Source organism: Aedes albopictus, chromosome 3, assembly GCF_035046485.1.
Source record: "Aedes albopictus strain Foshan chromosome 3, AalbF5, whole genome shotgun sequence".
Lineage (NCBI taxonomy): Eukaryota > Metazoa > Arthropoda > Insecta > Diptera > Culicidae > Aedes > Aedes albopictus.
The window spans coordinates 219503847-219530282 of NC_085138.1; the positions used below are offsets into that span (position 1 = coordinate 219503847).

The following is a 26436-nucleotide window of genomic DNA, read 5'->3' on the forward strand; positions in this document are numbered from 1 at the left end:
TCAGAGTTATACTGTTATTCATCGTTGTTCACCTTTTTTTTACAGAAATCATTAAGGAAATGATCGTAAACTCAGGTGGCGACGATGATATGCTTCGATTGCTGGAAGCCATGCAAGTGGCCCCGATGAGCCAAATTGGATTGAAAATCACAATTCTTCGATCACTTGTCACCTGCCTTCGCGACAGTCACCGAACACGAACCATCTTCCGGAAGGTAAAATATCAGAAAACAAGTTCTATTGCAACAAATTTATGATCAGCAATTTACACTTTTTAGTTCATAAAAAATGTTCTGTTTTTTTTTCAAGTCACACTTTGCACATGACACATACTTTCGAAACACAATCCGGCTTGAATCAAAATTTATCAATTCCAGTTCCGACCTTGATTGATCTAAAACCTTGTATGTTTTCTTTTAATTTCCTTCTGAAGAATGTGTTTCTATATCTACACTAAACTGACTATTACTATTGCAGGTCAACGGGTTCAGCCACCTCATCAAGACCATTGAATCCCTGAAAGATATTTTCACAGACAAGGCAGATAAAAATGAACACCATACATTTTTACAGTTGTTATACGTGGTATGCCAAGCGCTAACGACGGCAATGCGCTTCGAGCCAGCCAATGCCAAGTTTTTTCAACAAGAGGTAAAAATTTTTATTTCAATTACAATTTAGTGTCATGAGTCTCAAATCAGTCACATCTCCACTCCACTTTTTTAGAAGTTGCGTTTAAACATCATTGTTTCATCTGTGTATGTATTTACTGGTACATTGAAAGACACATGGCTACAGTTGCTATAGTTGATCTGTTATCTCCAAATATTCTGCAGTCATGATTTGCCTGGGAGTTGATAGGACAAGTAATGGTCGAGTAATGATTACGCCTCAAAATTACTTGAGCATTTTGTAGATGGCAAGTAAGGGAAAAAATATAAATTTAGTAAATGGGGTAAACGGAGCCACCCACTATCACATACTTCTGCAGAGTAAGCAGGCCCTACTTACGGGGAGGTCAAATTGAAGTGCACGCAGTATACGTTTTCTCGACCTTCTCGACCCCCGCCTTCCGTGGACATAGGGCACGGAAGCTGGAAATTGTGCAAACCTCGTTTTTTTTTATTCATGTACTGCGAAGTTCCGATCCGTATCGGATCGTCTTGAAAGTTCGGTTGTTTTTCACGATACAGATAATTCAATTTATCAATCGTCATTTCGTTTGGCTGGATTTCCGTTCGTTTCCACGTGGGAAACCTCAATTTTAAAAATATTTTTGGATCTTAGCACTACAGTGCGAGAAATATGTATAAAGACAGAACCGTTTTCCATACAAAATAATCATGTTTAGGAATCAAAATCTCTTTTTCTAGCGATTCAATTGTTAAGGAATTTTGTCTGCAACCTTAAAATAACTAGAATTTTGTCAAGAAATATAAATCATCATCCATGAAAACGTTTATATCGACTTTTCAGATTCAAATAAATATAAAGACACATTTTCATATGGAAATAAGTGTCTTTATATTTATTTGAATCTGAAAAGTCGATATAAACGTTTTCATGGATGATGATTTATCTTTCTAGCCAAAATTCTAGTTATTTTAAGGTTGCAGACAAAATTCCATAACAATTGAATCGCTAGAAAAAGAGATTTTGATCCCTAAACATGATTATTTTGTATGGAAAACGGCTCTGTCTTTATACTTATTTCTCGCACTGTAGTTCACTAATTTGATATTCGAGCGATACCATATTTACCGAAAATGACCTCCATACCAGGTCCAATATGATTAGAACCACTTAACCTAATTCTCGTATCCGGAACCAAATAAAATAAATACACACGGTGGTTATGGAGATTTCTAATAAACAAGATTCACCACTATAGAACTTGGCAGAAGAGCATGTAACTGCGCGTATAACATGAAGAAGATACATTTTCATATTTCATTCTAGTTGTGTACCACCACTTTCTGTAATGCACTTCGGGCATTGGGATGCTTCAGCTCGGCTACGATACTCAGAAAAGAAATCCGGGCCCACTTCAAACCATCTCAGGAAACGAACAAGAACTTCAGCCAGATATTTGCTCGTGATTTGGGAGAACCAAGGTTTGAACAATTGTACTACTGCGCTTATAATAAGCTGTTTTGTGTGAACGTTATACTAATTTCTCCAATCTTTTTACAGTGCTACATTACCTGGGCCTCTGTCGTTATCTTTTGCATGCATAGTGTATCGTATTTTGTACAACATTGCCTTGGACAATTTCGAAGGCCCTAACTCGATTAACATTTCCACTATTGCAAGTCTCTCTAAACTCTCACCCCGAATTGACAATAACGATAAAGTAAGTTTCGCTGCATACAAGAATGTTTAGATTTGATAGTGGGATGTCATTGTAATTCTATAAATTTATCGATTTCAGGCAGGAAATATAAGTGAAGGAACAATGTCTATGCTCAATTTGGCAATGCCGACTTCGGAACCAACGATTGTTCATCCTGGGACAGTGCTGTGTATGCTGCTTCTTCTTCCATCAGTGGCTAATAGTCAACATGACGAACTTAGTGTGGCACTTGAGTTCTTTCTGGCAGAAGTGTTGAAAAGTCTCGTTCGAAGCGAACGTAACCAACAGATACTATGTGAAGTCGGTATGGCTGGCGCCTTGCTGAAAGTATGCAGAATAGCTTTGTTGGAAGAGCAACATATACTGCATTTGCCTTTGCAGTATATTTTCGAACGTTTGGCCGTTCAAGCTCTGCTCCCCAAAGAATTTCGTGAGTTTCTTCGACTGGGCTTTCCAATGGAGTGTACTATTGATAAAAATGCATCCGATGTAGCATCGATACCATTGACTCGCATCAAGACCCTGGTATCGATGACAACGCCTAGAGACTTCCGAGCTCATGGGTCATATACTTTACCACCGTTCGTTGAGATGGACATGAACTCCGAGGGATTTGGATGTATATTCCTTCCAAGCCTGTCACCACAAGCAACAACAGCTGCAGGTAACCTCGAAGTTGACGGACAGGCCATAGGAGGCATCGGAACTGGCGACAGGAACTTCCCCCCTTCTAGCGGGCTAAGCTTTTCGACTTGGTTTTGTGTAGAAAAGTTCAGCGATTCTCGGGTAGACCCACATGGAATACGCTTGTTAACAATTGTTCGCACTGTAAATAAGCCTCGTGAGGAAAACTACATTTGTCTAAGTATTTTACTGTCGGCCAAGGACAAGGCCATAATTACTTCTACACAGGAAATACTCATGGAGCAAAGTACGAACTATAGGTCAGCATATTTCCTACAATATGGTAACTCTCCGATTTTTTTTTTTCTAGATGTTGCTGAATGGGAACCTGATTGTCTGGAAGACTACAGTGCCAGGGTATGGTGCCCAGATTTGCTGATCGAAGGGCAGTGGCATCATTTGGTTGTAGTGTTGAATAAAAGTGTAGGAAAAAGTACAAGCTTTTCGCTTTACATTGACGGACACCACATGCACACCCAAAAGATTCAATATATGTCACCGTATCCCGGAAACCACTATTCCAATAGCTCAAATCCTGCTTCATCGGTATTTGCCTACATTGGAACTCCACCGATTTGGAGACGCTACTCGAGACTCTGTTGGAAACAAGGCGTCTGTCATCTTATAGAAGATGTGAGTATGAACTATATGTATCTGTTTAGTTACATGATGTTTCGGTAAGTGTCGGGAAGCCCTGCTCTTAGAGCACCTTTAACGGTGCGCTTCTATACCCCGTTTGGCAGCCCTCCATCATTGCAGTAAACTTTACCGGTCGCTGCTGGATGCGCTCGCAAAATAGTAGCGCTATGGGTGGGTGACCAAATATAGTAGCGGGACAGTTGCGCTGCCAAAACTGCTATGGGGATATGACAGCCCTCCCGATACGAATCAGGGTGACTAATTTGATTGCTACCGGTGTGGAAAGGGTGGCCAAGTCAAAATGGTAGCGCTGCGCGGGTTGCTCGAATAGTAGCCGCCGTTAAGGTTGCTCTTATCGGTCTTTGTATTGAGTGACGTTCTTAAGTCCTTTTGTAGTCTTCCATGAAGACAACGATCTTCACTTAGTTTTTTTCCTTCACTATTACAAATGTTCTAGCAATAATATTCATGCCATCCGTAAAGCGAACAAATTGTTCGAGTTTATGAAAATCGTACCTAGGCAGTTGAGCCCAGCTCTTTGCAGTACACCTTCCAGTACGATGTTGAATGTAGTTTTCTATTTGGTCTATCGCCTGAACTAGACAGTTGATGATGATTTTGTTCTAACATCTATTGTAGCAAGGCATCTTTCTATAGCACTGGAATAATTTTAAAAGAGATTTGTTCAAGATTGTGTCAGTGTCGTTGTAAGTTGTCAGTCATTTTATTGTATAAACGGCCAAAAAAGTTGTGCGGACCCGCAAGCAGAGACACTTGCACGAAACCCATGTCAGGGCAAAAGAATCTCCTTCCAGAAAAAAAAAACTATCACTGAAAACTGCAAAATTATGCCTCCGCTTGAAAGAATGTGACAACAATAATATTGTGGAAGTAGTCCCAGGATCCTGCTCAAATCGTTTCATTCGGGGGCCATGATAGTCCGCCCTTTCCCAATATGATTTACTATAGCGCATTTCTAGTTCAATGCCCAAATCGCGTAGACACGATCTTTTCCAAGTCAAGTGATCTGCAGTACCACGAGCTGTTTTTCTGTCTGCTAAAAACAAACATTCTGCATGCCGGATCTGTCGTAATATTCGGCAAACTCGTAGTTCTCAGACTTTTTTTTATTGATTAACATTTAAAAATTCGCTATCACTTTGTGGTTTACTAAACTCCATTATTCAAAAAACCGTATTGTTGGGACGATTTGCCTTTAGCGCGAACAATCAATAATTGGAAGCAGCTTTTTTTTTTAGCAGCAGCTTCATTACTGAAATTCAGTTTATTTAGCTTAAAAGTGTTTACAAATAATAAGAAACATATTTACAGTTTTGTGTCCTTTTTACCGCTTTTTAAACCTCACGAACATATCACTCTTCACAACTGATTTATCCTATCAATCAGCGTTGCCGATTTGATAACCACCCTCTACAACACGTATGCTGTGTGCCCTTCCTCAATTCTGTGCACGAGGCTGGTTTTCTTTATTATTATTTTGTGTTTTCAATATTCTTGCAGGTGTTCAACAACACAACCGTGAACAAAATCTATGCTCTTGGCCCTCATTACTTGGGGTCACTGCAAGCACCACAAACCGAAAAGATCTTGGATGACTCAAACAGCCCTATAGTACCGGAGGAGCGCGTAATATTCGGAATGAATGCAAGGGCAGTATCTAATTTGACGTTATCGAAAATTCGGAAGGTCTACAGCCGGGTTGATTGTAAAGCGATTGCCAAGCAACTGGGAATGAACTCGCACGACAACGCTACCCCGATAAAGATTTTGCACAACTCTGCTGGTCACCTGGCGGGACCAGCGCGTACTTTGGGAGGCGTTATGATCGGATACCTAGGCATCCGTTGTTTCAGTCCAAATCCAGTATCGGCAATTATATACACCGTGGGAGGATGCAGCGTGCTGCTCGGAATAATTGCAATGTCACAGAACGTGGAGAGCCTGTACGCAGGAGTTAAGGCTTTGACTTGTGTGATCAAATCCAACAAATCAACCCAGAATGAAATGGATCGAAAACGATATTACCAAACTTTGGCAATGATATTCAAAAGAAAGAAGCATTTACTAAACTCGCACATCCTACATCTAACTTTCAACTTGGTTGGCACGGTCAACAGTGGCCAGGAAACTTCCGCGATCCCGAACGTTATGTCATTCCAGGTATGTGTTTCAAGATAAATTATAGAAAGATAAAATACTAACACGTTTCTTTCATTACAGGATTTACTGTGTGATTTCGAGATCTGGCTTGGAGCACCGAATGATATTTTGAAGTCATTACTAGAGCATCTCCTGGAGCTAATATCTGAGTCCAGCGAAAAACGAACAAACATTCGCATAATGCGAGATATGCAGGTAAGAATTAATCTTACCGTGATACCTTGATGGCTTCAGCGTAAATTTACTCCAGCGGCGGGCGCATGGAAGAACTCCATCTTCGTCAGCCTTGGGTGCTGTTCCTCCAGTTTCCCAGAACTATAAGGGATCCCAGATCAGCGTCTACTGCACGTTCGACAGCAATTATTTTCCCCACTTCCGCACTACGTGACCAGCTCACTGGAGTTGGCCGGATTTTTTTTTTACAATAGGACATCTCGGTGAAGTACTAGATTTGTAGTAATGAGCTGAATTTTAGTATGGTGAGAAGGTTAACTCTTCGTTTCTGCAATAAAATGGTGCAAAAAGCATGGGTATTACGATTCCTTGCCTAATGTGATACTGTTTGAGCAAAACTTTGGACAACAGTGTTGTTGTTTTCTCAAATTCTTGCAACATAAACAACATAATTATCCAAAGTTTTGCTCAAACAGCATCAAATTAGGCAAGGAATCATAATACCCACGCTTTTTGCACCATTTTATTGCAGAAACGGAGAATTGACCTTCTCACCATACAAAAATTCAGCTTATTACTACAAATCTAGTACTACACCTAACGTGCCCCATTGGTGGTTCAGCACGTGCTCTGCGATCTTGTCGCGGTCTGGAGAACATGCATGTCCCACATCTGTGCAAAACAAACACCTAAAGCCTGACCCATGGCCCGATATAAATTGTGTCAGGTGAACATTCCTGTTGGAATGAGGCCTGTCGTTTCTTTTGGACGGTAATGTGGTACAGGTGCACCAGCAAGGCGATATCTGTACTTGTCTCTGAGACTGACTGCCACAGCAACTGTTTTGCGGCTTCACTTTGGTTTAGGTTCAGCTATGTAACCTGCACTATTGTCGGTTGTTGTGTTTTACACGTGTCCTTGAATTTAGGCCCGTCCGTCGTTTGGCTGCTGTTCGATGTGCAAATCAGGCATTTTGGTTCCTTTTTGGCGATGTGACTCTCATCCCGCCTTTCCTGAAGAGTTTTGCTCCTATCGGAGCCTTTGCACGCCCACGACTTGTGACCTTGCTTAATGCACTTGAAACACGCCTCTGCCGCTCGTAGATGTTGACAATCTTCCCGCCTTGTAAACATTCCCAACTGACTGCTTAACCGCGCCAATCTGAGTGCCTACCGAGCCTTTTTGCAAGCGGATTGATGTACTTCGTACACAGCTTCCGACTTACGGAGTATAAGCAGGCCTTGCTGATGTTGTTCGGCTTACTGGTGCACTCGATAAGCTAATGAAGTTACTCAGCGACTACCAACATCTTTGGTAACCCACTTCTGTTGTTATTCAGCGTCCGCATGAGGTCTTCGCCACTCATTTGCGATTCATCAATCGGTGCTGTTCCACCACGTGTACTTTTTGGCTGATCACTGGGGGGATCCCAACTTCCGCCCACACCGTTCGTGGTGGCGATCTCACCAGGCCGCCTCTCGCGAACGGGTTAACCTCACGTTCAATTTTGTATTGATATTTGTCCAGTTCCCCTTAAAGCCGTTATTCCTTTATACCAATGAAGTACATAGTCGTCAATGATCAAGGAGAGTAATCTATGCAAGGAGGTGCCTAGGCATTCACCGCTTGAACTACCTTGGTACCCCAGCTTTTTAATTTTTTACAGCATTGCAGTGTTTACCATTTCGAAGTTGTTGCTCAAAAATCGCAATGCAAGGCATACACATCTTTGAACTCGTAGTGTACGATCTTTATCCAATTCTGTTCAAGTTGGGTCGAACTTATATCACATTGGGTGGATTGTCGCAACAAATGCAGGATGCGACATTGTCAATATTGTTGCGCGATGGTTGAAATTTGATTCAGTGCCACGCACCATTGACAGTTGCATAAAAATTCCGCATATCATTCTGTTTCATGCTTTCCTACGCTTTTTACGTGTTACTATTTGTTTGCTGCGATGTATGCATTGCTTTTCCGATCCAATCGATACAGGACCGTTCTCCGTAAAGCCGGGTACTGGCCACTAGCAGTCGACTCTTGGCGGTATTTTTCTCATTCAACACACGGTGGCACTCCTTATCGAGCCAACAACTTCGCTGAGCGAACACCTCTTGCATTTTTATAGTCACTATTTCAGGGATAAACACCAATAAACTTTTGACATCGTTAGATATGTTGGTTTCTCCTCTCCTCTCGTCTAGTTCCTGATGGTATAGTGCGGTTAGAAATAAAAAATCCCCAAAAAATCAGCTACCTGTAATGTTATTGTTTTCTTTTTTTCTCAACCTAGTGCATATCGAAGTTACTACACATTGTCGAAGATGTGCACGATTATAACACACGCGAGGTTCTCTACAATTTATTGGAAATATTGCTGGGACCACAGCCTCGTATATCCGATTTGTTACTGTTTGGACAAAGTCTGATTTATCACATTCCGCAGGTTAGTATAAGCAATCAATACCAATTTTTTTTTACTAAAATATATGTAATTGTAGCCTGGCGACGACAAGGACAAAACTGTTAATCTTGCTGATTATACCAATGATGGGAACACTGCAATTCATGATCCCGACGTGTATAGAAATAACGCAACAATCCGAAAGATAGTCCTCCGCAACAAAGGATTATGCCTACTGCACAGTATGCTCTTCACGGCCAAGAATACGGTCAATGCTGTGCTATCAGAGGAGATATCGAAGATCCTTGGCTTAGACTGGCTGATGATGTTCATGCAGCCGCATCTCAATAGCACAACGGTTATTTGGGCTATGCGGATTTTGGTTGTTCTGTGTGCAAACGATACTATCATTGGGCGTTTTCGCGAGGGCACCATGAACAGCGGGTACATGAAAAACACTGAGGTAGTTTCGCAAAACAAAGATATGTTACTATTATCAGCAACTCAAAGCACAACCGCATCGGCTAATTTGAAAAAGCCTCAGGACTTAGTGGCGTCTACATTGGCAAAACCTGGAGATGAGGCCAAGTCGCAGTTCATGAACTGCTCTGGTTTCACTTATCTAGAGTGGCTGCTGCAGCACCACATCAGCATTCCCGAGATATATTTTCTTTTGACAGCACTGATAATGGGGCAGCCTGTGAAACTCTTAGGTACCGAGCACGTCGATGTAGATCTAGACCGCATCTGGACGTTTTTGTGGGGTGCTCCTGTTTCAGGAATGCTAGGTGGTTAGTATTTATGCTGTTAGTTGAGTGTGTACAAAAAAAAGTCATACTAAGATACTTTTACAGGTTCATCTACATCCAAGATGTCACTCTGTCCAGAAGCAGTATGCATACTATTGAACATCATCAGGAAAATTGTACATACAACAAATAACGCCGAGTGGCTTCATAATCATCCCAATACGCTAGTACAGGTGCTTTTCTCATTGTATAACAACCTGCCAGATTTCATGCCCGTCGTTATGTCGGCGGAAGTGATCACGTCGTTGATTGGCGTTATGTTCCCCTATCGAATCAAGTCATCAGGCTCGGAAACGAATAGCATTTCAACGCCTTCCGGAGAATTGGTGTCCTATCAAGAGTTGGAAAAACGTTTTGCAGAAAAAGAAGGCCAAAAGTTGACTGAACATCCGGTACGCATGTTTGTTATTGATTTCCTTCGCGTGATTGCTGTAGATTCTTTGAGTTTGGCATACAGCGGAAAGTGCACTCCAGTCGTCGATTGTATTCTGGATGCCCATCCCGAAAATGGTTCATTTGATGCAAGATGTGAGTTTCTGACGGAAATCATAACTACTCTAATGGATCACTTGCTGGCCGCTGACATTTTGGTTGGAGAACAAGCCGCTCTTCCAATTGTCCCACTACTACAGAGTCATGTACAAAATATAGCACCGAATGTGTTTTATCTTACTGCTAGAATTGTCGACAAGTTATGGCAAGGAAGCATAAACAAAGATCCACACGAAATTTTCGAATTCATCATTAAGTTGATAACACAGGCCAGAAGACGGTCAAGTGCTATAACGTTGGACAATCTATATCATTCATTAAATCGCTGTATCTTGTATCTTCTCTCACGTCCTACTGACACTGTTCCGGATCAGATGATGGTCATGGAAGCACTTCATAAATTGACCACAAACAGACTAATGATATTCGGCGCAGGAAATCATGAACCAGAGTTTATTGGATGCCTAACGTTCTGTCTAATGCAACTAACTGCTAAGGAACGAATTTTGCTAGATGTTAAAGACTCGAAAGATGCAGATCGCACAACAACTTGGCACATAAATTCCGTCAATGACACAAAGAACGTTGGAGAAGATTCACTTAATCATCACCAAGGCACAAATTTAATAGGAAATGCCGCATCTCGGGTCTGGGAAGAGCTTTACGTATGTAAGAAACCAGCCATTGAAGAAGTGTTCAAAATTAGCCTGACTCCACCAATGAGTAATAGAAAAGCGCCCGACATGACCATTACAAGGGAACAGATTCTGGATGCGGCTACCAAACTCTGGTTAAGCTACGTCGATGGAGAAAAGCGTGCTCAAGATCGAATACCCTGGGAATTGCATAATAACATACAATCCAAAATCCAAAAAGTCACGGGGAATCTCACCCGGCTTGCTAGCCGCACAAAGGTTAAAAAGGATGAACAAAACAAGGGCAAATCGGAAATTGATACGGAAACCATGTACCAACTGAATCTAGTCAATTTATGCCAGGTTAAAGATTTCTGGGAGCTGCGATGTTCCCAGCATAACCACATGGCACAACATACTCAACGGTACGTGTATCAGGAGTGGCTTCAATCGGAAGCCGAACTCTTCAGGGAGAGGGGGCTATGGGGTCCAAAGGGAACCATAAGCTACACAAAATGGATACTGGACACCACCGAAGGACCCCATCGCATGCGAAAGAAGATGATGAAAAATGATCTCTTTTATGTTCACTATCCATACCGGCCCGAGCTGGAGTTATCCGATCAAGCAAGTGTAAGTGTAACGATAGCTTCAATTCTATCAAACTAATTACTTCTTCTACACAGCGTCAATTGAAGTATAAAGTGGCTTCCAGTTTGGACAGCAAAAAGTATTACAACAGTATTCAACTGATTCCCAAGGTTCAGTCTCTTCAAATGGAACAGGAATCTGGCGCAAAAAATACACTAGCGCAATCTTCAAGCATAGTCAATTCTAGTCGATCGAATTTAGAGAGCAAGTAAGTTTTTTCTTCCATAATTATAATCCAACATTTTGGTAAATTTCTAGTATTTTGCACAGGACTAATGACAACGATCAAAACTATGATGTAGAAGATGACGACGAGGAATTATCAGCAACACCAGACAATCAAACGCTTCTACGTTTGCTCGAGGAAAAAGAAAAGGTATGCCATGTTTAACATTCAACACTACTTGTATGCACTTTAACTTCCGCCTCACCACTTTACTTTCGTAACTCTGTAACGTCTGTCTCCAGGTTAGAAGTGAATCAATCTTTAATTGTTTCATCTACCGCAAATGTATGCTTAACGAAGTGCTTGTTGATCACCATCAGGGTGCAAAATGTTCATAGTCATTGACTGAAAACAGCACGAATTTGAATGATTCTGCACTGAATATTCAAAACAAACAAATTCAATTTCGCTCTCCCTCTTCACACAGTCAGTCAATTCGTAGTCATTGAGTATGAAGCCGATCGAGAAACATCTTCATAATTACCTACGTTTATGGCTACGATTCCTTCCAAAAACACTGCACAACAATCAAATTGGAAAATATCTGTGTAAAGCACCGTTAAATATAATCGAAACGTTGAAATTTTATCAGCAATTTAACACTTTGAAAGATGTTTACAAATATTCATTGACTTTCATTCAGTTGACAAACGAGTATCGAGCAGCTGAATATGAATATGCAGGCAAGTGAATGAAAAATGCCGCACGGTGAATTTCAGCTCGTCCGCTCGAAAATTTTGCGCCCTGGTTTCTACATTGCACAGCTATGAAAAATGATGGACAGAAGACTTGCACCATGCTCGATGGTGAATCACCATCGAGCATGGTGCAAGTCTTCTGTCCATCATTTTTCATAGCTGTGCAATGTAGAAACTGTTTTTTATGACACCTTGATGTCGACGAAAAGATTATACATTTGAACCTGATATTTATGGCATTTCTAGAGCATCTGTCTTACGGTGAACAACTGGTCGACGAAGCCGGTCTCACAACTTCCCACAAACTTAATCGCTTTGTCAGTTTGGAGTTCAACTAGTAATGAAAATAACTCGTAGCAACACTCTATTTTTCCAGCACTCATCGTATTAATCCAACGAGGCTTGCCGACTAAGCTGAAATATTGGTGTGGTCTTGTGGTCGTGAGGATTACACATTCGTTTTGTATGCGGATGGTCATGGGTTCCCCAATTCCCAGCCGCGCTACGAAAAACTTTCCGTCAATTCGACACACATCGACCTGCATATTGCGTCCGTCACTGTAACCCAATCTTTCGGGTTTGTGCATTTGCGCATTTCGGTCTGCTAGGCAAGGTGCCTTGATCTTCTGTGTTGCCCAGATGTTTGTCAAAGTGATGCATCCTCTTTTCGATTATTTTTACGTTCGGTCGTCACGAGACTGCTGTACGTATCTCTGCACATTTCTTCCAACTAACAATTTCAGCGCTATAATATTTAGTAATTTTCTTTCTGTTGTGTAACAATCGAATAGAAGCAGTCGATGCTGAATAGAAGGGAAACCAGTCAAATATAAACCATAAGCTAATACACGGCTGCAAAACAAGCACCATATAGCTACCAATCTCGGTTTTCAGAAAACAATCACTTGCCACTGGTGCTGCCTTTACTGCATTCTACTCCAACCCCGGGAGAATTTCCGGAAGATGTGAAATCTTGAACAAATCGAATAGGAGTCCCCAGTAACAAAACAGTTGCGTTTATACAGTACGTTTTGTAATGTTGACAACTACACGAAACAGCAGCGCTATGAAGCTATTTAAAGATCATTCTTTCAGCTAGAAGCTCTGACTTTTTGAACTATTATTTAACAACTGTGAAAAGGCTGAAAAAGTGTCTTTTCAAGATGTTATTCAGTTAGTGGTTACATAGAAACCGAGAAAAGAGCAATGATTTGGTGGTATAGAAGCTGCTCGCACAGCAAATACATGTGGATTAAGCTCGCCAGATTCATTGGTATAAGGCTTGCATAGAAGCTTCCATCCATATGTACAACACAGTAACTCAGCATCAAGCCGTACTGAGCCGTGCTGCTATCATTTCGGGTTTACTGTAGTTTTGATAGAACTTTCTTAAAAACCGCATATCAATTCTATTTCCTCACACTCCGTCTCTGTTTTCGGAGGCGGTAGATCTACCACTTCCGTTTCTGTTTGTTTCGTTTTACCAGGTTCTTTGCGTTTCTGCTCATACGTTATTGTATAATTTGTTCAACGTACCCGACGGTGCTGTCCACTGTGTTGCTGGTAGATGTGTTGCTCCAGTAGTATTCTAGAGTCCACATCGATTCACAACAGCGAATTATTATTATTTTACCAGCGAGGGTCTCCAGTTAGCCTAGTGCTCAAGGCTATGGATCGCCAATCCGGAGACGGCGGGTTCGATTCCCGTTCCGGTCGGGGAAATTTTCTCGACTCCCTGGGCATAGTGTATCATTGTACTTGCCTCACAATATACAAATTCATGCGATGGCAGACAAAGAAAGCCCTTCAGTTAATAACTGTGGAAGTGCTCAAAGAACACTAAGTTGAAGCGAGGCAGGCCAAGTCCCAGTGGGGACGTCGAGCCATAAAGAAGAAGAAGAAGAAGGATTTTAAAAGGAACTGTGCAATATGGTCTTGCAGAAATTTATGAAAAATAATCCACCGGAAATGTATGGATAATAAGCCTACGTTAATCCATTTTTTGGTTAACGAGACAATGGGACGGACCTGCTCAATTGACAATAAACTATTACAATAATATTCAAATGTATTTTCTTTCCCACTCAGATATCTCACATATTCCGATGTGCAAGGATACAAGGTTTGGACACTTTCGAAGGTTTGCTTCTGTTTGGCAGAGAGCACTGTTACGTTATCGATGGGTTTACTCTGATGAAAAACCGGGAGATCCGTGATATTGATTCAGTGCCGTCCGGAAGCTACGAACCCATTCTTCCAAATCCAGGAAATACAAGAATGTAAAGACACCGTATTTTGGCGTTGTGTGGTGAAAGAACTAACGATTCGGACATTTCAGCTCTCATGAACTTAGACAGAACTCCAAATTTGCGTATGAAGAAATACGAGAAGTTCACAAGCGGAGATATCTGCTACAACCGATCGCATTGGAAGTGTTTTCCGGAGATGGTAGGAATTTCTTGCTGAGTTTCCCCAGGAAAGTAAGAAACAAGGTTTACCAAAGGCTGATGTCTGTTGCAACGTCTATCGCTGATAACGCACAACAATCAGTGGCGGGCCAGAGCAGGTCGGCGAATGTGGAGCAATCCTCCGGTATATTTAGCAGTTTGATCGGAGAAACGTCCGTAACCCAACGTTGGGTGGTATGTATTTAGGTTTATGTGATGATCATAACAAGCGAAAACACGAAGAGGAAAATATCTTTTTTCAGCGAGGAGAAATCTCGAACTTCCAGTATTTGATGCATTTGAACACTTTGGCAGGGCGATCGTATAACGATTTGATGCAGTATCCCGTGTTTCCGTGGATTTTAGCGGACTATGATTCTGAAAGACTGGACCTGAGCAACCCTAAATCTTTTCGTGACTTTTCCAAGCCGATGGGTGCTCAATCGAAAGATCGTTTGGAACAATTTGAGAAACGCTACAAAGAATGGGACGATCCACATGGTGAGACTCCACCATACTTCTATGGAACGCACTACAGTTCGGCGATGATCGTTTGCTCGTATTTGGTGCGTCTGGAACCATTCACGCAGCATTTTCTGCGCCTACAAGGAGGGCATTTCGATCTGGCTGATCGCATGTTCCACAGTATTAAAGAGGCATGGCACTCGGCTTCCAAACATAACATGGCTGACGTAAAAGAGCTTATACCGGAGTTCTTCTATCTTCCGGAATTTCTAATCAACGATAATAACTTCGATTTCGGGATGAAACAGAATGGGGATATACTGAACCACATTGTTTTACCTCCGTGGGCAAAAGACGATCCCAGAGAGTTCATTAGGATACATCGTGAAGCTCTGGAAAGTGATTACGTAAGCCGTCACCTGCATCTGGTATGAATTGCGATCTTAAACCGATTCAAAAATGGATCTAATTTTTGTTTCTTTTTAGTGGATTGATTTGATATTTGGACATAGGCAACGCGGCCATGCTGCAGTAGAAGCTTGCAATGTATTCCATCATCTATTCTACGAAGGCAACGTAGATATCTATAAGTAATACGAGGGATAAATTGTGTTTTAATAAGTAATAATCAAACATGTCACTATTTTAGCATTGAGGACCCACTGAAGAAGAACGCTACCATTGGATTCATCAACAATTTTGGACAAATTCCAAAGCAATTGTTCCGGAAAGCTCATCCAGCGAAAAGGGCACAGCCTTCGAAGAACACCATGATAGATTCCAGCCTGGTGCTGCAACAATCCGTAAGCTATACGGATAAACTGTTTTTCCACAATCTTGAAAACTTGAAGCCAAGCTCTCAACCAATCAAAGGTAGAACGATCGTAGACAGGTTTTTAAAATGCAACACTAATAAATTGTTCTACTTTGCAGAAGTAAAAGGCCCAGTGGGACACATAATACAAATGGAAAAGCTAGTGCTGGCAGTTGAGCAGAACAAAATCCTGATGCCTCCGAGTTACAATCGCTATATTGCATGGGGTTACGCAGATCATTCCATTCGTGTCGGCATTTATGATTCAGATCGTGCACTGTTCGTCTGCGAAAACGTAGCTCCGGACTCTGGCGAAATTCTCGCATGTGTTTGCCCAAATGCTAAAACAATAATCATGGCAGGCACTAATTCTATTCTAACGGTCTGTGATATAGATTTTAAGCATAAACAATTATATGTGAAACATACGCTACATGGGCATACGGACGCGGTAACATCGTTGGCGGCAAGCACGGCGTACAACATCATCGTTTCAGGATCGAAGGATAAATCGGCTATCATCTGGGACATGTCTAGGTATAAATATGTACGCCAGCTATTGAATCATGTCGGGGTGGTGGCTGCTGTGAGCATCAATGAATTGACGGTAAGTATTAGGTATATCACGATGAACGATTATCCCACGTGGTACCAATACAAGGTATTGGTTCCCTTACTTATCATAAATATAAGCTCCCATTTTAACCATACACAAAACAAAGTAATTTTTTGAACCAAAACTACTAACATCTTGGGGGCTCTCCATTTATTCCTTTGGAGCCGGATTGTTTCACCACTGTAGCCGCTGGCCTCGAACACGTTTTTTATGGTCGGTTTCAACGCCGGGGTCATATATACATATATGTGCCGTACGCCATTGATTCGTATGTACACTGGTCTGCTGATTGTGAGGCATACCTGTTAGCTACCGAAATCTTGGAAGAAAGTCATCACTGCATATGCTACCAAACAAATATTTTTAAAATATGTACTGAAGGGATCTGCATCAAGTTCCATAAACGATTTTTGTTTACAAGAAATTGCAACAATTTGTAAAAAATGTTCAAATGGCTGAATTCCAAAATTTTGAATCCGAGGTGAAGTTGATCAACTAATAACGTAAAATTCTAAGATTGGAAAATTGTTGGATAAACTAAATAAAATTGATGAAAAATGCTGCAACTGGTACATTTCATATGTAAATAAGAAAATAAAATTCAGTAAGTTACAGAATGACCCGTAATAAACGCCTGAATGTAGGCAATTTCTCGAAAAGACGCCTGATTTTCGCAAACAATATGCTGATTGAGAAGCATTCTCCTTAACTCGCGGCTATTCCTCCGAGTTAGAAGGAGTATGATAAATACGATACTGGTTCATGGTAACTGATAAAATGGATTTGATGAATCTACTGCAGACAAAATGGTTTGATCAAGTAAAGTCAGTAGAGTCATTTTTTTTTTAAATCGGTAAAAATATGTTACCAAAAACGGGCATAGCCAAATCCGGAGTAGACAAAATCGGTAAGAAACTGTATGCAGGTCGGACTCGATTATCCGGAGTCGGGTTCTTAAGCTTCCAATATATATATATATATCTGGAGAAGAGAATGCTGTATATGAAATTTGAACATTTTATTAAGCCAACCTTGATTAGTTATCAGTCAATTTCAGCTTTGTGGAGAGATACGATCCTCAGATATATGTTTGGAAAGCTTTAGAACCTGACTCCGGATAAACGAGTCTGACCTGTATTCCACTTGTGGATATTACAAATTTATTTACTTTGTAGTACGTCATTAAGGGCTTGGCAATGCTCTCATTTTAACTTATGTTAAAACTGATATGTTTAGATATATTTTTTAATTGAAATTAGCTAAGCTGACTGCTGAGTAAATGATAATTCAGAAAGATAATTCAAATTTGAATTAACATGTTCAGTTTTTTTATTCTACTTATTGAACCTTAAAATACGCTGTAGTAAATAAGATACACGTCTTAATTTATCTTTGATTGTACTAAAAGTTGTATTCGAAATTATTCTAATTTTCACTTACCTAATAATGATGCTTCTGAAGGGGAAACCTGCAAGAGTTCAGAAAAAACACCTTATTAGATAATTTTCATTTAATATGTTTAATTCTTATTTACGAAGAATAAAGGAATGACTCGATGGACTTGGCAATGATCTGCACAATGGCTGATAAACAAATAGCACCAGCATTTATCTTTGGTATCAGTATCATGCAAGTCGCACAAATTCTTAGGTGGTGCAGTCATATATCGTTGCATCACAGACAAACAGACGTAACACTCTTCAAAACGGCTTGGCACATGCATTTAACGATCAATTCAAATTTCATTTGATTTGCGCGATCGTTCCACCAGATGCGCTAGTGTTCGATCGCTTTGACGTTTGCCAGTGTACACGTTGCTGAAAGATGCAAACGAAAATTACAGGCAATTTGTGTAGTGGTGTGCGTGTCAGCAAAACGTCAAATCGAAATCCATCATGGCCGACAGTGTCGCGCGCGGTTCTACCAACAGGTGGCAGTAAGCTCATAAAAATGACACCGGGCAAAAGTTTTTGATGAATTTCCTTTAAGAGTTACGTCTGTTTGTCTGTGGTTGCATAGAACTTGATATTTCCGTCCTTTACCAAAGCTCAGAGTTTTGGTATTAACCCTCTAATACCCAAATTTTTGATTTTGATCTAAATATCATTTTTCGTCATCTAAAATCGATTTAAACATGTTTTGGAAGATGATTCTTTTTAATTCTCGATTTCGTGAATTTCAGTTTTTGATTTTTCTAATTTTTATTTTTGAACATCCCCAAACTTTTATATTTTTCCTGGAAGCCAATTTGGGGAACGGATTTTTTGAGATGAAAACATTTTGAGATTTTATGATTATTGTTGAAATATAATTATTTTAAATTTTTTTCACAGAAAATTTTATTTTCCGTGTAATTTTAAGGAAAATAATTTTAGAGTGTATTTTATTCTCTTAAACTATTAAACAAGGATAGAATGATTTGGGAAAAATTTAAAATATGTTAATTGTAGCGATTCAACACAAAATAAACAATGACTTCTGAAAGGTGACTAAAACATCAATTTTTCAATGATTTTTAAAAAATGTGAATACGCTTTAAAATACACCAAAAACCATTTTGAGATGTACAGAACAGTCCTAAATATCAGCCAAAAATATAAAAAATTTGATTTTCCACGAAACAAAAATTACAAAAACGCTCAAATTATACCCCGTCTAAAGGCGGGATTGGGTATTAGAGGGTTAATAATTGACTTTTAGACAATATAGATGCATCTTTTTTTTCGGTAATACGACTGAGGCTATGTACTGTTACGGTTTGACTTCGCAGTCTTAAGTGGAATGGAAAACACTAGTTTTTGATCATTCCCGACGTTTTGGTCCATTTGGAAACTTTTCCAAGGGTTCAATCTTTAAGGTTTGTTGGTCAAAAACAGTTTTGCTAAACTTGAACAGTCATACATTCGTCTTGGTTTAGTTTTAGTACGATCGAGTATGGATCATCGTGATGCGGACAAACTGTTTCTTCTCCAGATCTCTGGAATTGGGGTTCTATCTTCGCGATCTTTCACCATTTTTGACTGCAAGCCGTTGAGCATGGAAATATATTTTTAAGCAACCAATTTACGTCAATTAACATCTAAATTAACGACTCATGCAAAACATTTCGTTTTACAAATTCGAATTTGATAGTTTTAAGCGAATTATGTTAGGTATGACGTACGATATTTCCCATACAAGTCACCCTCCAAAAGTTGCATGCAAGTTTACCTACTAACGTAATTAACCCTCGAGTAATCGCGCTGTTGTATTTTGTACAATACGTTGAAAAAAACTCGCTTTTTGTACTCCGCTTTAGTGTGGTGCTGACGCAGGTAGTCAACCGCACGAGTTACGGAAGGTTACCCGGGTAGAGGCTAATGGCAAACAAAGGACAAAATAATAACTGGTTTTGCCATCATATCTCGTTTTGCCATACCTCTGTTATTATGAAAAACTTAAAATGGCTAATCAATAGCAAAATATACAATCATAGAAAATCTTGTCATTGATATGTTATTCATGAATAATGCTAAATAACACATCAATAACAAAAATTACTATCATGGTAAAACTTGCAATTTAGCACCCTTTATAATGAATTGTATAAAATATCAAAACAATAACATAATTTACATTCCTAGCTAAATTTACCATTATTTTGATATTGTGAGAAATTACTTATAAACATTAGGCACCATAACATATTTTACTCTTAATATACCATTAACTATTATATTGTATATTTCAAGCATAACGGTGGCTACGTTCATCAGAGTGAATTTGATTTTTAAGTTCGTTTCGTTTTGAGTTTTTAATTTCCACAAAATAAAACTGTTTTTACATTGATTGATGAACTTAAGTTTTATTGAAGAAAAAAAAAAGAAATAGCTCATTTTACCTTTCTTCTGCTACTTTGAAATAATAACTGAATCTACCATTATTTTAAAATTGAATATGGACAACTAAACCTACCATTATTTTGATCGCCACATAAACAGCTAAATTTGTTCTTATTCTGTTATCAATAACTCAAGAATGTCATATTTTGTTATTCACCGATAACAGTTAATTTGGGTCTTATTTTGTTATCAATATCTCAATAATAACTTATTTTGTTCTTCAACTTAATCCGCATGCTTTACCATTACTTTGTTATTACAATAGCAAAATAAGTTATTTTTATGTTTTCTGCTACCAAAATTTTGTTATTATTTTTGTTATTTTAACTCTTATTTCAAACAAACAAATAACACATTTTGCCATTCAAACATTCTGTTTTAATGGTAAAATTTGCCATTCTTTTGCCATTAAGCTCTACCCGGGTAAGCATTTATCAAATTCGATTTGGTAAAGCAAAATATTTTGCATGAGTCGTTAATTTAGATTTACTCTTTGATTGCATAAAAAATTTACTCTTTGATCGCATAAAAAAAAATATTTACATGCTCAATGGCTTGCAGTCAAAAAAGCCCAAAATCGCATATTTTACCCTATAAATTGAGGTATAGCTTCCAATTGTAACGTGCTGGAGCAAATCTGAGCCCGGATTCGGATTCAGCGGCCCAAAATCCGTCGGAGACACATAAGTTTGCTCTTGAGACGGAGCAAAAGTGATTTTTTGTTTCGCTGTGTTATAGGATAGTTGACAAATACCTTGGTGCCTATAATGCGCCGTCGGCGGCGAGGCAGATCACATAGGCAGATAAGCTCTCTGGAGGCTGTTCGGTCAATGAAACCGATGAAGCACTCAGCGTACTTCCTGAAAGGAATTCGCCAAGTGTTTAGTGTTTTGTCCAAACGCTCATACATCATCACCATAGCTTGGGTCCCTTCACATTGCTCATTTCCGGGCAATGAGATAGTGGACTATCTGGCTAAAGTAGGCGTTAGCGAAGGCGATATTTACGAGCGTCAAATCACCTTCGACGTTTTTTTTTGCATTGGCCCGTCAGGAGACCTTGATCAGCTGGCAACACAAATGGAGAGATGGATAGATGGTTGCACTCTCATCATCCCATAGGTGTCGAAGAAGCCATGGTTCAAAGGGTTGGATCTAGGCCGCGATTTCATTCGTGTCATGTATCGGCCAATGTCCATCCACTATTTGTTAAACGCACATACCTATCGTATTGGGCTCTCGGAAAGCAATCTCTGTATTTGCGGCGTGGCTTACCAGGGTATCCAACATGTCGTATGGGGATGCGATGAATATCGTGAGGTCAGATCTGAGCTGCATGACATTCTCCGAGGAAAACAACAGAAACCCGTTAGAGAAGTGTTGGCAGGTCTTGATTTGGAATACATGAATCTGATACCGGTAAGTCCCTTTCATTTTGGTTCCATTACAGATCAGGACATTTTGTCCTATCAATGTTTTTAGTATAAGTTAGCTAAACATTTAGTTTAAGCACTTTAACTCCCTCATTACCTTTTTTTGTAATCCCTAATCTCGAAATAGCCGCGAGTACTTCGGTTTCCCAAACTAACATAGTATTTAAGGCAGTAACAAAAAGTTAAAAATGTTAAAATTAAAATCAATGTAAAATTGACTCCGGTTTATCTTTGATAAAGTGCGAAATTTTCATAAATGTGTACATGATAAAAAGAAAATTCATATACAAATATGAAACATCACGCCATACAATGACGACTTCAAATTTATGCGGTATGAACATTATTTGATCTTTATTTATTTTTTTAATTCTTCAATCACTTTACCTAAATTTACAGCTCTATTGTTCACTAGGGCACTGCGTGAGTGCTTCCAATTGGAAGCTGGACACAGCGCCTAAATGAATTCTAATCTAATTGTACTATATCAAACTGGTTGCCATTGCGCTGCCTTAATTTTCTACCCTATCATGGTAGAATGATGAGCTCGAGGATGTTGATGTGTGGCTGTTGGTTGTTCCTGTTTTCAGTCCGATTGGGGGTCCATTATGGGTTGCTGTTCGCCGATGTCCAAGTATTCGGGTCCATTTGAGCCATGGGCTCAGAAGAGGGGCAGTGTCAGCTGCTCTCAGGGGGAAAGAACAGCTGACGAAAGTGCCGGGGCTGGTATCGAACCCATGGCCAACTGCTTATGAAGCAAACGTGTGACCAATTGCGCCACGGGCCCCGGCGTTGTTTGATCTTGTTTTGAACATTATACCTTTATAGTTGCATTGAAAACTATATTTTATGCTTGCTCGACAAAAGCTAACTCAAACCTTAAACGGATTCCCATCAACTTCCAGGGCGACATTGCAACATGTTCGGCCACATGGTTGTACGTGTGGTCCATCAACGGAGACTGCCTAGCCAAGGTGAACACGAGTATCGGCTGTGCCGATCGGATGCAGCAAATTTTGTGCGTAACATTTTCACACAAGAACGAGTGGGATAATGACAATGTGATCATAACGGGTTCAACGGATGGAGTAGTTAGGGTGAGTTGCAATGTGGCGGTTAACAGGCATATACTATCAATAACTTTGTGAATTGTAATATTTTTTCAAGATGTGGTCATTGGATCATGTTCAAATACCAACGGAACGACAAAGTTGCAGTGACAGTCATCTATATGAGGACGAGTTTGGCGATAACCGAGGATCGGATGGAGAATGTTTCACTTTTCCAGATTTAGGTAGGTGATTTCAAAATTTAGTAATTGGATGTTTTACTTTTCCATTATCTGTATCAAATATTTTTTTTTTTTGAACATATACGATTATTATAATAATTATCAATGACTTATCGTTATCGCTACATCGATTCTTGATTTGCACTCTTATCAAATGGAAATAACAGTACAGTTTATTTAGCGAAGCATTCATCTATCATCAGCTGGATGGTATTCTTAATTTACGTGTTCTACGTTACCACCGCATAATGTCGCATATTCATAAGGATTTTCATACAACATGGGACTAGTATGCATAGAACGGCTGATTTCTACTCTGGTCCTGGGCGCCTGCCTATCTTCTCAGCAACATTCAAGCGTTCTTCGGTGGGCTATTTCCACCGTTCAATCACATCATATGCATCTCCTTATTTTTCTTCATTGTAACTCACGGTAGCACCAATCATTCAGATTGTCTTTCTGATTTTTTTCCTGACATACCTGAACCGTGCTTTTACTGATTGTTTTGACTCCGGATAACTTTCTACACTGTCCAATTATTGTAAACCATATTTGTTTTGAATAATGATTTGAATTATCCTGTGTAACATTTGTAAATACTCTTGTAATACTTAGATACATTTATATTTAATTCAATAGGCGCTGTCGTTAGATCATCCTCCACTAGTAGCATATATGAACAGTACACATTACATGACAGTAGTCAAGCATCTATGAGCAACACAGAGGACTCGCACAAAACATCTATACAATCATCCAGCAAAATTACTGCGAATGTTAAGGCCATCTCCATTGATCGCCATTTAGATAAGTTCGACGTCAACGGGCAATTTCTTACCAAAGAGGACTCGCAGAAGCCGAGGAAAGCTCTCCGGTGGCATCGTCAATTGATATTCCGTACCAAGCTTAGCATGCACACCGCTTATGATCTGAAGGACAACGTCGAACCAGCCAGTATTACATCGTTGGCCATATCCAACGACCATCGGACGGTTTTCGTGGGTAAGCATAGAAAAGTTTAAGCTGATTAGTTTTCGACACTCAAAACATGGTTGAACGATATTCCACAGGTGATGCGAGAGGCAGGATTTTCTCTTGGAGTGTTGCTGATCAACCCGGTAAAGTGGTATCGGACAACTGGATGAAACAGGGAACTAGTGATCGCTGTAATGGATGTCACGTCCGGTTAGTTTCAAACATTATTTTGCTTATTCTCATCTAATATTCGTTCTTCATTGTCAACACTTTCCATTATCAACAGCTTCAGTCGTTACGAACGGAAGAACGTATGCCGCAACTGTGGACATGAATTTTGCGGGAAGTGCTGTCATCTGGACTCAACCATATTCCAGCTGAGAATCCGTATGCCTGTTCGCATCTGTAAAGTATGCCATAGTCGTCTACAGGAAACCAATGATTCATAGACATCAAAGTAGAAAAAAAAACTGTTCAGTATTCGATACATTATTACTGGGGCCGTAGAATGAGTAATTGTTGTGTTTGATCGTTGATTTCTTAACCGTATATAGTTCAAAGTGATCATGAGCGTAGTGCAATAAAATGTTAACTAGTATAAAGGGCAAAACACAGAACAATAAATAAATGTATATAATTACATATGACACGTAACATATGAAGCAGACTTTTTATCATCCGAAATATAACAATTATCCGACGGGTTTGGTTAGCCCGACGGGCTAAAGTTTCTGACTTGTATGTAGCAGGTCAAGGGTTCAATTTGTGGCTACTTTCGCCATGTTCTCTACATATAGAACCCATGTTTATAACCACCACAAGAAATAGTTTCACAGAACAGTCTCATTCTATCACAATCACGCCTACAAGTTATGCAGCCAGTGAACTATGTCAGAGTAATCAATCTATCACCTTAACACCTGGGCCCTGTTGCATAATCATTTACTAATAATATTAGTATTGTAGCTTGCAACTTGTAATTTCCTGTAAGTCTAGGCTTCATATAAATAATTCGCTCGCACTTGTAGTTAATGGGCACAAACAGGAGTGTGTTGTGGATTGGCATCTAAGCCGAAAAGAGAGATGAGTTTGTGAAATAGAAGTGTTCACGGTGCGGCTTCGGAGTCAGTTTGGCTTTCTATTCCGCAGAACCATTACCTGTTCTGTGGCTTAGTTGGTTAAAGCGCCGGTCTAACGAATACGGAGTCGTGGGTTCGAATCCCACCAGAACACGATTTTTTTCACAAATTTCATCTCTCAATTTGCCAATTAGCAACATTTCGTGCCTTCTAATTACAAGTTTTTTCAGTATGTTTCAGACATACCAGCAAATCTGGTAAAATGCCAGTAAAATGGGCAATATGTATCATTGTTACAGTTATTTGAAATTTTTTTGAGAAGGTAAAATTTTGCCTGCCTTGATCAATTTTGTCTATCCTCTGTATATTGTGAATGACTCGGAAGATACTATTTACCTGACATTTCAACCTTAATTTCAGTTTTGAAAGATTAAGTTCAGGATATATTGCTATATCGGTATGCATTAGAAACTAGTTGTGAGATAATGGGGCACGTTCGGTGCAGTACTAGATTTGTAGTACACTAAGGTCTTTTTTTTACACGGGTAGTTTTTCTGCTTTAACTCGGTCAATTTTGAGCCAATTCACATGAAAATTTGTACACAGGTAGACACGGTTAGTACTACCTGTGTACGGAAAATCAGATAAGTAGGTTCAAAATTGACCGAGTTAAAGCAGAAAAACTACCCGTGTAAAAAAGACCTTAGTGTAATGAGCTGAATTTTATGGTGAGAAGGTCAATAGGACAGATCGGTGAAGTACTATATTTGAAGTAATGAGCTGAATTTTAGTATGGTAAAGGTCAATTCTCCGTTTCTGCAATGAAATTGCGTGGGTATTATGATTCCTTGACTAATTTGATGCTGTTTGAGCAAAACTTTGGGCAACAGTGTTGTTGTTTTCTCCATTTCATGTAACATAAACAACATAGTTATCCAAAGTTTTGCTCAAACAGCATTAAATTAGGCAAGGAATCATAATACCTACGCTTTTTGCACCATTTTATTGCACAAACGGAGAATTGACTAGGGATGTAGTACCGGTACCGAAAATCCCGGTATTACCGATCAAATTTTGGTTTGCAATAGCAATAAACGAAAACATTTGAATCCAAGTACTATGACAAACAAACGTTTGATATATGAAACCTAGCAACGAGCTAGCAATCGCTAGAGCCGAAGCGAGAGCTAAAACATATGTAAGTAAGTCAAATTTGCCATTCAGTCATGAAATGTTTACGTACTTTGATGGTTTACGTCACGTGTAAATTCCTATTTTTTAAGAGTGCAGGATAAACATAGCAATAATTGGTTTATTGGTTCTCGAATGTTGGAAATGGATACTAGCTCTGAATTTAACTTGTTAGATTAGAATTTCTTGTTTGTCTAGAATTTTTAAGAAGAAATTAGGGAAAAATCAGTTCAATTTTCTTCTATCTATACATAGTTCTATCTGACTATATGTAAGGTTGTTCCTATTTTATTTTAGAC

At 39.5% G+C, this 26436-nt stretch overlaps 1 protein-coding gene and 1 non-coding gene across 5 annotated transcripts in view; both read left to right on the top strand.

Moving 5' to 3' along the window:
* Window positions 1-24521, top strand: part of LOC109406729 (WD repeat and FYVE domain-containing protein 3) — a 33278-nt gene extending 8757 nt beyond the window's left edge. Inside the window, exons 9-32 of one of the 4 annotated variants that reach the window (XM_062858949.1) lie at window positions 46-215; window positions 478-651; window positions 1960-2126; window positions 2194-2353; window positions 2432-3284; window positions 3348-3670; window positions 5198-5857; window positions 5918-6052; window positions 8325-8477; window positions 8533-9226; window positions 9290-11004; window positions 11058-11230; window positions 11293-11398; window positions 14035-14225; window positions 14285-14588; window positions 14657-15286; window positions 15345-15448; window positions 15508-15731; window positions 15792-16279; window positions 22507-22698; window positions 22769-22895; window positions 23532-23894; window positions 23963-24077; window positions 24154-24521. In XM_062858949.1, coding sequence (XP_062714933.1) covers window positions 46-215; window positions 478-651; window positions 1960-2126; window positions 2194-2353; window positions 2432-3284; window positions 3348-3670; window positions 5198-5857; window positions 5918-6052; window positions 8325-8477; window positions 8533-9226; window positions 9290-11004; window positions 11058-11230; window positions 11293-11398; window positions 14035-14225; window positions 14285-14588; window positions 14657-15286; window positions 15345-15448; window positions 15508-15731; window positions 15792-16279; window positions 22507-22698; window positions 22769-22895; window positions 23532-23894; window positions 23963-24077; window positions 24154-24316 — 8384 coding nt within the window. In that variant the 3' untranslated portion in view covers window positions 24317-24521. The remainder of the gene's footprint in view (window positions 1-45; window positions 216-477; window positions 652-1959; window positions 2127-2193; window positions 2354-2431; window positions 3285-3347; window positions 3671-5197; window positions 5858-5917; window positions 6053-8324; window positions 8478-8532; window positions 9227-9289; window positions 11005-11057; window positions 11231-11292; window positions 11399-14034; window positions 14226-14284; window positions 14589-14656; window positions 15287-15344; window positions 15449-15507; window positions 15732-15791; window positions 16280-22506; window positions 22699-22768; window positions 22896-23531; window positions 23895-23962; window positions 24078-24153) is intronic. The other 3 variants (XM_062858951.1, XM_062858950.1, XM_062858952.1) reach the window with 3 other exon arrangements.
* A 505-nt stretch (window positions 24522-25026) lies between these two features.
* Trnav-aac (transfer RNA valine (anticodon AAC)) lies at window positions 25027-25100 on the top strand. Its single transcript has one exon. It is a non-coding gene; the product is annotated as a tRNA-Val (tRNA).
* The last annotated feature ends 1336 nt before the right edge of the window (window positions 25101-26436 follow it).